Here is a 13,492-nt window from a genome sequence, read left to right as displayed (position 1 = left end):
TAATATATAAAATAAGTTCGTCCATAATGAAACGTTTAAATAGCATATCGACTGAACATTACATATCACAAAAGTAAACACAAAACAATAAAATAGATGTGCCATATATAGTTGAACACTTGAAAGTAGTCACAACTTTAACTTTCCAAACAAACATAATTTCTAATTTCTAACCTAACTACATAAAACGTTTTGTTTTAGAAACAAGTTACATTGCTAAAGAATCACTTGAGCAATATTTATAAAAATAATTTCAACTTATAAATCTCATGAAATGTAGATATATTGGTTACTACTATAAATGTTTTTTTTATGTTGTGGATGTTTTGGAGTAACTTAACCTCGGCACAATGTTGTTTCATATTTAAGAAAAATATATCATGTATTAAATCTTTTAATAATATGACGCGTTCGTTATACTATTGTAAGTATTACTTAATATATAATTAATTAATAATATATGATAATTTGAATTAATGAAGTCTAGAGTAAATTGGCGAAATTTTGAGGTAATGGAGAGTAACTTACACGCCACTATCCCAAAATATTAATATTATCAAATATATTATAAACAAAATAAACTATGTTTATATTATTTTGGGTGTTAATATAAATATTTTTGCAATCATCAAAAATTGCAATTAAAATAATAACAAACATCGAAAATGTTCATTACCAATATTTATATCAACTAAGCCAACGAATTTTTCAATAAATTCAAATGTTGCAGAATACAAGGGGACAATTATGCACAATCCGACAAATTTGCGCCGTACGTTAAACCTTTGAACAATCCGTTATCGGGACAAACGATCAGCTTTTAGGGGCTATTAACTCGTGTATGATCATTGAAACAGTTACTTTCGGCTTTCTGCGTGTAAAGCATGGGGTTTGCAAGGAATAATCCTGTATTTAGTCGCGAAGGCACAAAGGCAGAAGGCACACACAAAACAGCCCCGTTTCATCCGCCATTTTACCTTTTTTCTCACTCAGGGTTGTCCAATCAACCAACCCTAGTTAATTCTGTACTTCATTTTATTTAGTTAAATGTAGTTATCTCAATGTAGACTACTTTTTCCTTTTTGGCATTAAAGGTTTTGGTTTAGTTTTTTATCAATGTAGACTATAATTCAATTAAATTTATATTAAAATAAAATTAAATTCAATTCTTCCATTAAATTTTATCTAAAGGTTTCCTTAAATTTTAGATGTTTTTATTACGAAATTAAAGCATTTCCTTTAAAAACAATTCATTAATTTTTAAAGTTTAGTATATCAAAATTTATAATTTTCGTCTCTATTTTCGTTGTTCTTTTGAATAGCTGAAAAAAAATTAAGAACAAGCTCATTTATTATATAAGGGTATTCTTTAAGATGTATGACTATTTTTTCAAGAAATTTTTTTTGTTTAATAATAGTATTTTAAAATTTTAGTAACACTATTTCAATGAAAAGTTTTAACTGATTTAATTAAAATAAACTAAATTATTCTTTTCAAGAAAGTTTTTAGGTTTACTACAAAAATATTTAAAATTTACACTGATTAAAATGAAATAAATTATTTTTTCACACAAACTATAAAATTGTAATGATATATAATATGATTAATAATAATAGGCCACACTGTATAAACATATTTTTATTAGAATAAAAAGCCGTCAATAACAAAAATATATTTACTTATTAGATTTAATTATTTATGTTATTTTATTTTTATATTTTAATGAGGGTCATTATCAATCTTAAAGTAAATATGTATCAATTACCAATGTTTTATTTATTATTAAAAATAATGAAAACATAAACATAAGACATTCCAGATTGACTAGAATACTTTTATATTTATTTACAATATTTAACAGTCTAATAACATAATATATAATTAAAGTAATATTTTTTTAAGAACGTTGGCAGCTATATCTTAATTTTTAACTAGATACTAGAACTAGATTTTTAGATAAATAACATACAAAAAATGTGATATATATATTACTGATAAACCAATAAAACGAAACAGAATAATTCCATACAAACTACACTAAATTTATAATACCAAATCTTATAAATATACATGAGTGTATTCGTATACATTTTCTACATGTAATATTGTACAGCCCTGTAAGTAATAAGCATATGTGCCTCAATGAACTGAAATTATCCCTAAATTTAAAAAGCTCGAATCCCATCGCAAGGGACGAATATTGTATGCAAGGGAGGCCATCATTGCATTGTATCGGCTCGTCCAACCAACTAATGAGGATAACTAGAGTTAGGTCAATTCTTTTGAAAAACGTACCGAAGCAATCGCGCATCCTTATCCAGGTGTCCCTTGCTCCAATTCAGCTCGCTGCCAACTCGATGACTTTACCTGACCTTCCACATGGATTAATTGAAAAGTTAAAGCACTCTCGCCCGTCTACGTATGGTTTTCAGTTAATGATTTTCAAATAAAGGGTAGGAATAAGGATAAGGAGGTCTTTAGAACGTGTTTCTATTGTCACAACATCAATAAAAGGATGTTGAGATTAAGTTTCTTATGAAATCACAGAGAAGGGCTTATCACACTTTTTTATGTTATATAATTTTATATTTATACGACAGATATTACGATTGTTCCAATAATTAATCTATAATTAATTTAAAAACATCGACACAGAGATTTAATAAGCTAATTTGTTATTATTATTTTCTAATTAGATAACAGATGTATTGTGTTATTTATAAATAAAATTTACCTTCATCTGAGGAGGTTCATATTATTATGAAAAAAAAGTCTAAAAATAGTACTTTAAAATAGAAAATAATAAAATGTCGTGGGAAACGACGACCTATAATTTCCGCCCCCTTTATTTAAAAGTGAGTGGTTTGTGTGCCTTTGTTCCTTTCAATGAACAAGTGATCTTAAGACATTATGAAAAGCAGTGTCTTAAGATACGTCTGATTAAACAAGAGCAGGTTCGCTTCTTGACATGACGTTGAAGTCTCTGAATAAAAAGCTCTTACATTTAAAGAGCGTATACACACTACTCCCTCATGGTGGATGCATCAAAGACTTATTTCTACATAAATATTTTTAAAACTTAATTGTGTATAGGCTTTTTAATAGAGCCGAAATGAAATTGCATATGTTTTACTTGATTTAGTTATTGCATTATGAGATTTGTGAAAATTGGAACATAATTGTACTAAAATGCTTTTTAAAAGAAAAATAAATGTTTAATTGTTTTTAGTAAGCCAATGTTTTCATTGGTCATTTTCCTATATTTGGAATTAGTAACTACTTATATATTGTGTACTAGAATGTGGAAGCAATTGATATCCTAATTTATGGAATTTTGCCATGGCAACGACTCCAGTATGCATATAATTTTTTTTCAATATTTTAAAGGTTTTGTTCTTTTCAAGACAATGGATGTGAATTATGCTGCGAAGAACTCAAAAGGCTGTGGCCATGATTAAAGTCGCCTTGGCCATCTTTGGTACAGATTGGCCTCGAAAAATCCACTATTGGATTGCTCTGTAGTCTCTAGTGTATTTTCATGAATTATGTTTCATCAGCAACTTAAAGCGACCACAAATACAATTTCCATTGAATCCTAAAATGGTCAAACATTATTTTAAAGTTGGTTGGCGTTAATTCTATGTAATGGCGGAAAGCTCTTGTATATTTAATTGAGTTGAATAATGTACACCGGTTTAATGTAAATATTTACAGTGAACAATCAGACACATATTCATTTTTTATTCATTTATCACAACGTGGATTTATTCACTTTTTTCTCTATTTAAATAGATGCCATTCACAAACCAAGCCACGCAGCTTAACGGTTTTACAGTATTACTACTGAAGATTACATTTTAATTCAGCCAAGGCCAGAAACTTTACATTCACCCCTTGAAACCATTAATTATTAATATTAATTTGTTGTACAATAATTTTGTAAATAATTAAGTTAGTTTAGAAAATTAACAATTTTTTGTGTGACAAACGGATTGATTGATTCCCGCACCTCTAACTTCCATCGTTAAGTCCTATTTGCGTGACACAATAAACCCCTTACAGTCGGATCGTCGGATTATGAAAACGGACGTGGATGCACGATAAAATCGGAATATCGCACAGACTACATATCAATTATCTAATGGTTTGTTTGCGGGCAATCACTTTCAAAAAGGGGGAGCATTTGACAGTGCACAAAATGCAAAACCAAAGCCATCCGTAATCTGCATTTATTGTGGAGAGATCAGAGTGGCCATTGTTTGCGGTTTGCAGCCGGCATGGCTACCTCTGATCCCAGTTAGATGTCATCTCATTATCTGTTATTTCTCTTTTTGGCTTACTCGGTTGCCATTATTATGTTGTAAAATGAAGAGAGCATTAGCAGAATTAACACCTCATTGTAATGTTAATACCACAGAAAGATGCCGAAAATGTTTAAAAAAATGCAACAATGACGATTGTCACAGGACACAAAAATAGGTTTAATTTTTCCGCATGGTTTTGAGGTTTTCTGAAGTTTAAACTTTCCTAATTGTGTTTAAGTATAGGTAAATAAATATTTTTCCTACTAGGAAGACCAATATTACTGTTACTTATTACTTTCTTAGACAACAATGTTATAAGATAATATAAATTAATATCTTATTTTTATTTAATTATCTTAATTTAGTCAAATATTATATTACATTAAATTACATTAAAAGGTGTGACAACAGAATGACCCAAAATAATTAAAAAAAGTTAATTTTAACGCTAAAAGCGTAATTGATATTTTTAATTTTTAAAAATAAAAATTATAATGTTTAGGAAATTACTAGAATACTATGAGCACAGAAAATCAGTTTTCACCCTAACTTTTCTGACTCACATCCCGTGTCATATGGTGCGACAAAGTGCATAGGAATTCCCACGAACAATTATGTATCATCATCCCCCGCAAAACAGATTGCTAACTAATAGACATTATCAATATCTACAGTAACAACCCTCCAATTGACAATATGCTAAATACTCTCACGATCAACACGGCATATGTCATCATCGATGTGGCATCAATATATTTTGTTGTTTAGGGGAATGTTACCGATTAATGAGATAGTCATTTGTTTTATCTCAATTTTGTGGGAACTTGTTAGACTAAATTTGATTCCAGATGACAGGGACTCGAAGTGTTATAATTACCAAAGTTCAACTAAAAATTAATATGCATTAAATGCTTTTAATATTCACACAACGACAAACATGCTATAAATTATAATTTATATATAAAATTAAACATTTCTTAATTGACAAAAAATTATAATTTGTAGTTAATATTTAAAATTAAATTCCATTGTTTAAAAAATATATATTATTCATAGATAATGGAATAATACAAAAAATTTTAACTATGTCAAAAGAAGTTCTAGTTTTCTTAATAGACATGTTAAAAAGTGCCCCTTACAGAGTTACATCCTTTAAAGTATTGTCCCCTGAAGATGGTTCTATTAATATTTCTGAATCGTTTATGGTTTATTCGTTATAATTATGGTAAAGAGTCAAATAAGGATATGTAGATTATGATTCTGGTACTATCAATTTTAAATTTTAATTAGAAGCGAGGGGATGAATGCTAAAAGATTATTCTATTTGTTTTGTCGGTTGAGAATCAAATTATATTATGATAAAATCGTAAAAATTAAGTCTAATTTCTAGACACCCTGTATATATGTAAATATTAAAAAACTTAATGTAAAAAAGAAATAATTTTCCCTGCTCTTTAAATAGTACGTAGAATTTTCAGTCGGTATGTCAATAAAATCTACACCTGGACTCGAACCTATCGTCATGTTCATCATTACCCCGCGATGACATCCTCGGTGGTATTAGTAGCGTAAGGGTGATATTGCGTGAGGAGGGGTGCGACACATTATGCCATGTGGTCCATCAGCAGCGGGAGCAAAACGTAGTGAATTGGGGAGGCCCGGAAATACGTTGTACCTGCACTTTATTACACTCTAAATTAACTCGATCGCACACTTGCTTCTGCCCCACGGAATTCGTATTAAAAACGGGGCGGACGAAGGAGGGTAAATGCATTACGCGATTTGGTTTATTCGGTGATCGCCTGTGATAAGCTCATCGAATGCTCTTGGGAGATAAACATGGATTTAGTCGTACTCAACATATTAACCCTAAAACGTTAACAATTATATTAAATATTATCGTTATTTTATTTCAAACTTTTGACATTTTATAAGAAGAATTTAAAACTGTAATCTTAAGAAAATACGTGTGTATTTATTAATTAACTACTGAACAAAATGGTTAGTTAACTGAAAATACTGTGGTTTTTGTACAACTTTTTATATTAACCCTAACCCTAGTTATATTAAATATTATCGATATTTTATTTCAAACTTTTGACATTTTATAAGAATTTACATGTGTAATACGGGTGTATTAAGTAACTACTGAATAAAATGGTTAGTTAACTGAAAATACTGTGGTTCTTGTACAACTTTTTAACTATAAAACCTTTTCTTTAGAATTTTAAAAAAAGTTATACCACTTCAAAATATCTCTCTTAACAAGTTCATTTCACATGTCAAGTAGAGAAAATATTCAACAATTCGTTTAATTGAACTATACGAAATTTAATATCTTTTAAATACATATAAAAATAAATAATATTTGCTCACAATGAAAAAATTGAAAATGAAACTTTTACGGATAATGTCAAAATATAATTATTAATTTTTAACCAAAAAACTATTTGGGGAAGGGGTCTCATTCAACTTTTAATTAATGGTCTGCGTGATGCATCCTGGTTATAAAACCCCAATATGTAGACAATGCTAAATGGTCTCACCATCAATACCACATGGTCATTTTAATTTTGCGTCGATATTTAAGGATGCTTTGGGGTTCATACCGTGTCATTTGTTTTATCTTAATTTCCGTGGGAATTTTATACGTTCAACTGGTGTTGTCACCTTTTTAAATTCCCATACTATAAATTTTCGAGTGAAACAGGATTAATAAATTGTTCTATTTCTGTATATTGTTATATCGTGACGTGACACAAATAAAGAACTTCAAGAACATATCAAAAATTGATTAAAACAATTAATATGTGATGTGGTTTATTCTGTTTTATGAAAACGTTATTTACAACATATATAATATAGCAATTATCCTTACAACATTATTTAACTTGTCTTATTAAAAGGATTTACATACACACATTTCATTTTCATAAAAATTGAGAAATATTTTTATTTATTTATTTTAATATAATAGATAAAAAACAAATAAGTGAATGTTTGTATTTATGTAATTTAAATAAATTAAATTTATATAAAATCTAATATGCCGCTGGGGAACCCCATGTCTTTAAATTTTTTATAAATTATTCAAATTTGAGGAGGGGTAACTTCAAGTATTTTATCCTTTTCTAAAAATTTTACGAAAAAAGATTTATGCGGTGTCTCAAAGTTATCAATATTAATAATTCATTTACACAATTTTTTTAGTATTTTTATTTTTATATGTCGGCTCTTCAGTTTTTGATCGTGCGATATCCGAAATACTTACATAAATACTCATTACCGTTCCTTTGCTTCGCCGTAATCAGGTAAAATTAAAATAATTAGAATTTTACCTAATCCTAATAAATTCGTAATAATCCAGGAAAATAAAAACTAAGTGATTTAAAAGAGGAAGAAAGCCCTATTCAAACAATTGTTCTTTTATAATATATTGATATGATTATACCACACCACCTAAATCACTACTAAAAGAAGCCGACGTATATAGTTTATACCTGGGCTGATCAAATAATTTAGAAAATCTAAAAGCAAACATCAAAATAATACCGAAATTATTGCATTTAATTTTATATAGTATTGACAATTTTTAACCTGTATTTTGTAACTGTCCGTAACAACAAAATGTAGTTTTTGAAGAGATTGTTGATTTAATATGTTATGTGCAAAACTTTTTTCAATAAGAATACAAAATAATTGCATTAGAGTTTTGCGTGCAGCTAAATGTAAAACACCACTAATTTACATATTACATCATTACATTTTAATTTTCTTGAGTAAAATTGATACCGATTAATTTTTAACTTATAAAGCCTTCATTTATAACTGCATAGGGCAAATGTTGCATATAAAAGCCAAAGATGCAATTTATGAGTTTAATCGCAGTTAAGTTGGACATATCGGAACTTCAATGTAAATGCGACGCAGGTAGTTGCATTTACATTTGCATTTTGCATAACAAGTTCAATAAAATTGGTATAAAATCAATAATTCATCTATAAACAAAATTCGTTTCTAGTCTGAACCTGTTTATTTCCTTTAGGAAGTTGGAAAAACCCAAGTCAAAGAATTGTATAAGTAGTTCTTAACATTGTTTTGCCTTTGTGCTATTCGGAAATTATCAATATCTTTATTGTCGGAATACAAATCCCATTATAAACATTTAGTTCCTTTTATTTTACAACAGGAACAACTTGTTGATGGTGTTACTGCTTATTAATATTTATGTCACGTTTTGGCACTTACTTCTACAGAAAGATTATTGAGTCTGGCACCAAGTCTGCTATAAACTTTATTTATGGTTTATTTGGTGTGAAGGGAAAAGTGATTCATGAGAAATTATATTTTTTATAAACTTCAATTTTATATCTTATAATGAAATGATTAAGCAATACAGAAAAATTAATATGTTATGTAAACTGCAGCTTATATCTCGAAAATCCCGTTGGTGGCATGCAGAAAAAATGATAAACATACTAAATAAATTGGTATTAATTTAACAGAAGTACGATAGGAATTCTAATATTAATATTCAGTATATGATCCCAACCCCTACTGACGTATTAGGTATTGCCCTTTATTAAAAATATTTTGATATTAACGTTACTCACCTCATATTAGGGATGGGAGCACAAAAGAAAATATTTTGTCTGTGTATTGTTGATGCTCATTCATATTTTCATAAAAATTAATTCAGTTAGATCTAGCGGAGAATCAATAACCGAGTTAATAACGTAGGCAGTATGTTCGTATAACCGATTTTCATAAAGGGTGCACTACATTTGGGGAATTTATTGTGACAACAATCAACAAATCTGTTTTAAATTGTAAAATTGCAGTTTGTAGCTACCCATAAAGATGTTTTTAGTTGCAGTACTATCAAAATTTTTAGAAATTAAAATAATCTCTCAAAGACCTGCTATATTCGATAAAAAAAATATGAATTATAAAACTTATTCAATATTATTCCTAGGTATATTATATAATTCTATTATTTCAATGGAATATGTAGATGGATTTATCTTCAAAGTTAATTGCTCGTCATGCCGCGACATCAAAGAACATGCAAACTATTTACCTAGTACAAAGTGCATTCCGTGACTATAGATTTGAAATGCACTTTATTCTAAAGAAAAATATAAAATTGACTCCTACTTAAGAGTAAAATGTAGTGAAAGAAAAGAATTTTATTTTCCAGAGATCAATTGTCTGGAATAAAACGTAAATAAAAGACTCGTTTAATAATTGCATTTTATTCCATAAAGGAAAATTATAGTCAAAGAAGAGAATTTTAAATTGCAATAAAGACTAGAATAAAACATAAAACTAGAAATATTGTTTCCCGTCTCAAATATTTTATGATGAACTTATGCTAATGTCAGAAAGATTATGATTAGTTAAATTATTTAAACGGCCGACATCAAAAACAATCTTTCCCAAATATGTTGATAAGGATAAAGGGGATTTCACTCCAAAAGTTAATGTCACAAGATTGCAGTATTATGCACTTGACTGCAAAAGTGCATACAGGTACAAATAATGTCATAATGCAACATTCGGAAATCGAATAATGCAACGAACGAATTGTAAAACCATTAATGTATAAATGTGTATGCAAATTACCATGCTACTTTTTAAGATATAGTCAATTTAAATTAAAAACAAATAAAATGAATATTTCTAACATTTATAAAAGTAAAAAGTTAAATCTGGAGAAGCACATCCCGACGGAAATTTGTCGCCCCTCAAAAGACTCACTCGATTGCGGAACGGATTTGATCAACAATTTCACATTCTATACAAACATTGTAAATTCAATAAATTTCATCATTGTCGGCAAAATTGTATTTATTAAATATTGATAATAAAAGCAATCGAAATTCTTAGTATAGGTAACAATATAAATCCTAATTTGAAATTGTTTAAAATTTTCAACCCCCTAGGTAAATTACTGCCGCTTAGAAAATTGTTAATTAAATTAAATAAAATTAAATGAAAAATATGTTTTTTATACAGTGAATTATAACATATTGGAAAAACCTACTATGAAATCCTAGTTGAAATATTTCGTGTATATCATACACTATATTTGAAGCTTCACTAGTAGTAGATATTAACTTTGTATTTTTTAAATTTAAACATTCTATTTACAATAATTGTTTATTTGTTAATTATAATTAAGTATTTATATTTTTGTGTGTAATATATAAATTGACAAAGATAGCTCAAACTTGGCTTCACCAAGTAAAAAGCGTCACCCCTATTTCTTTTTGGGTGAGCTCAGACCAATCCCCGCGGAGGGTATGGCCCTTTACCTAACCAATAGATGTTGATAGAAATCCCCACCCCTTCAAAGCTTCTCATAATATATACGGAAATTTTCAATAAGTTTGCACAGTACATTTTGGAGTTTGGTCAGTTCTCAGTTGGCGTTTTTGAAGTTAGTTAAAAATGATTAGTGTTCATAGTGCTCAAAGTGAAAATATCATGAAACCCAGTGAATCACCAGTAACACTGGATACCAATAGTAACCTCGTGAGGCAACAATCACCAAACTCTTCCTGTAAGAATCATTTCTAAAAAACCCTTAATTAGTACCTTATAATTATTTCAGTAATTATAATTATATATTATTTTTTCAGCGCGCATATTGGATATACCGTGCAAAGTGTGTGGCGACAATTCATCCGGGAAACATTACAACATCTTCGCCTGCGATGGTTGTGCTGGTTTCTTCAAAAGGTCCATTAGAAGGAGTAGGCATTATGTGTGCAAAGGAAAAGTGGAAAATATGTGTGTTATCGACAAAAGTAGCCGAAATCAGTGTCGTGCATGCAGATTGAAAAAATGTGAAGCTGTTGGAATGAATAAAGACGGTAAGTGTAAAAAATGTGCGAAAAGTGACTATCTATTTTGACAATTAATTAAGCCCTTTAATTAGATTCAATTTTGTAAAAAAACTTAATTAACTATAATATCAACATGGTAGCTACACTTACAAAGCCTCGGAAGCTTATTTGTAATTATTTGTAGTAATTGTTTCTTAGCAATTGATTTTCAATACTTAAATTAAGTGCTTTCAAGTGTTAAGAACTCTTTAAGCGGCTGCCTTAAGCATTTGCAACAGTTTTTGCCATTGTTTATGAAGCGAAGTAGTCCATTCGTGATTCTTAACTTCACGGGTCCTTTAGCTGCCAGGTGTGATAATAATCTAACGTAGCAGCAGTTTGTTTTCATATGGGGTAGAGGCTATTGTTAAAGAATACTAATTTTGTTGTTTTTAAAAGGGGCGGGCTAAAGAGTACTAGAACAATATAAAATAGGCTAGTCTAACAAATGGATAGTGTATCAAAAGAGATTTAATAAATATTGTGATTTTGTTGCAGCTGTACAAAATGAACGTGGGCCAAGAAACTCTACATTGAGAAAACAAGCGTTGGGACCATATTATTCCGAAGAATCAAACCAAGTTTTGGCCGCTACAGGAAATATTGCTTTAGCTATACAGAGTGCTGCACATGTTCCAATTCCTTCTTATGTTCCACCTATTGTAGACACTCCGACAATTTATTCGCCACATAGACCTGTAAGTATTTAAATAATATATGCATATTTTTTACAAATTGCAACAATGTTAAGATATTGTTTCACTAAAATATTTGTTTAGTTGCAGCTTGGATCCAACGTGATACCCATTCCATCAGTGTCTCCCGCATCGCAATCACTTCTGCCATGTCCTCCGGCACTTGTTTGCGAATATGCGGCAAGACTTCTATTCATGAACATGCAATGGGCGAAAAACGGACCTGCCTTTGGGGCTTTATGCAAGAGTGATCAAATTACGTTGTTGCAAGAAACGTGGAAGGAGCTATTTGTGATCGGTTCGGCCCAATTCTTGACAATGATCAACTTTCAAGAACTACTAGAATATAACGACCTATTGAGAAAACATTGCAGCCCGAACAGTTTCCTCAACACAGTGGCCGAATTTCAACTTATTTTGGACAACATTAGACAGTTGCGTCTGGATATGAATGAATATACTTGTTTAAGGGGCCTTGCAATGTTCAACTCTAAAATAAATTCTTCGACAAAACTAGTAGACACCAACAAAGTTGATTCGTTGCGAGAAGAATGTCGGATGACGCTCACCACATACATCCAGTCAACCTATCCAAATGACACGTTTAGGTATGGAAAAATTATGTTGCTGATGACCACATTCTCTAGGATCCCGAACGAAACAATAGAAGAATTATTCTTCAAGTCTACCATCGGTTTGACTTCTATTTCAAGAATAATAGCTGATTTATATGAAAAGTCGGAACAACATCCAACATTCGTCAGCTAAAGTTAGATTCTTTCAACCACGAAAAGTGGAAACTATGAGAACATTCTCTAAAAAATTCGTGGTGAATTCTAGAGTACTTACCGGAGAGCAATACATTATTGCTATGCATTGAAGAATGCAGACACGAGGTGAATTCCGGAAAGGAAAGCAATGCAAAGTTAAATGGTCAATTACATAATTGCCGTACACTTATAAAAAGATAATCAAAATTATCAAATAGAACAATACTGCATCAAATGAGATTTATTCTAAATTGAACATGTGATAATTGGTGGGTAATTATTAGTGTTGGGTAACTATGAGTGACGTAATTAGTGGCACTACAATTACGGCTATAATAAAAATGAAATGATGAAATGAGAATCAGTTATAAGACACTTATAATTACTACCACCAAACTCTTTATTTATTATATATAACAATGCATGAAAGATTAATTAAAGGCATATTTATGCCACAAATGTATATAGATATGCAATATTGATTATATTATATTTAAAATGTAAAAATTGTACATATGTTTTAGATTTTTAGTGGAATAATTGTACAGCAAGTAGTTTATTAAAATAAATTTTTATAGACAAATTTAACTTTGTGTCTTATTAGCCAATATATCTTAGAATTTTTTGTTATATATCCAATTATCATTTCATCATTTGCACTATCCTTCAGCAAAAACCTTAATAAATGTTTCGCTAATCAATCATATAAAAAAATATTTGAATTGTTAATTAATAAATTATTTAATTTAATGATGAATTTTATGCTTCAGGCAAGCTATTACCCAGAAGACTTACATTTGTTTGCTATCAACTGTCATTTTAATTAATCTAT

At 29.5% G+C, this 13,492-nt stretch overlaps 1 protein-coding gene across 2 annotated transcripts; it reads left to right on the top strand.

The window, feature by feature from the left end:
- Positions 1 to 344: 344 nt before the first annotated feature.
- Positions 345 to 13,204, top strand: LOC109609065 (nuclear receptor subfamily 2 group E member 1). Of its 2 annotated transcripts, none has more exons than XM_020025686.2 (4): positions 345 to 424; positions 10,950 to 11,183; positions 11,694 to 11,893; positions 11,975 to 13,204. In XM_020025686.2, the coding sequence occupies exons 1-4, from the start codon at positions 403 to 405 to the stop codon at positions 12,656 to 12,658; spliced, it is 1,140 nt and encodes a 379-aa protein (XP_019881245.1). In that variant the 5' UTR covers positions 345 to 402; the 3' UTR covers positions 12,659 to 13,204. The 2 variants fall into 2 exon arrangements, with proteins under 2 accessions (XP_019881245.1, XP_049820513.1); XM_049964556.1 differs by lacking the exon at positions 345 to 424 and adding an exon at positions 10,739 to 10,870.
- The last annotated feature ends 288 nt before the right edge of the window (positions 13,205 to 13,492 follow it).

This window comes from Aethina tumida, chromosome 3 (genome assembly GCF_024364675.1).
Source record: "Aethina tumida isolate Nest 87 chromosome 3, icAetTumi1.1, whole genome shotgun sequence".
Classification (NCBI taxonomy): Eukaryota; Metazoa; Arthropoda; class Insecta; order Coleoptera; family Nitidulidae; genus Aethina; species Aethina tumida.
Note: the sequence above shows the minus strand (reverse complement) of the source record. Positions and strands in the feature narration are given on the sequence as shown.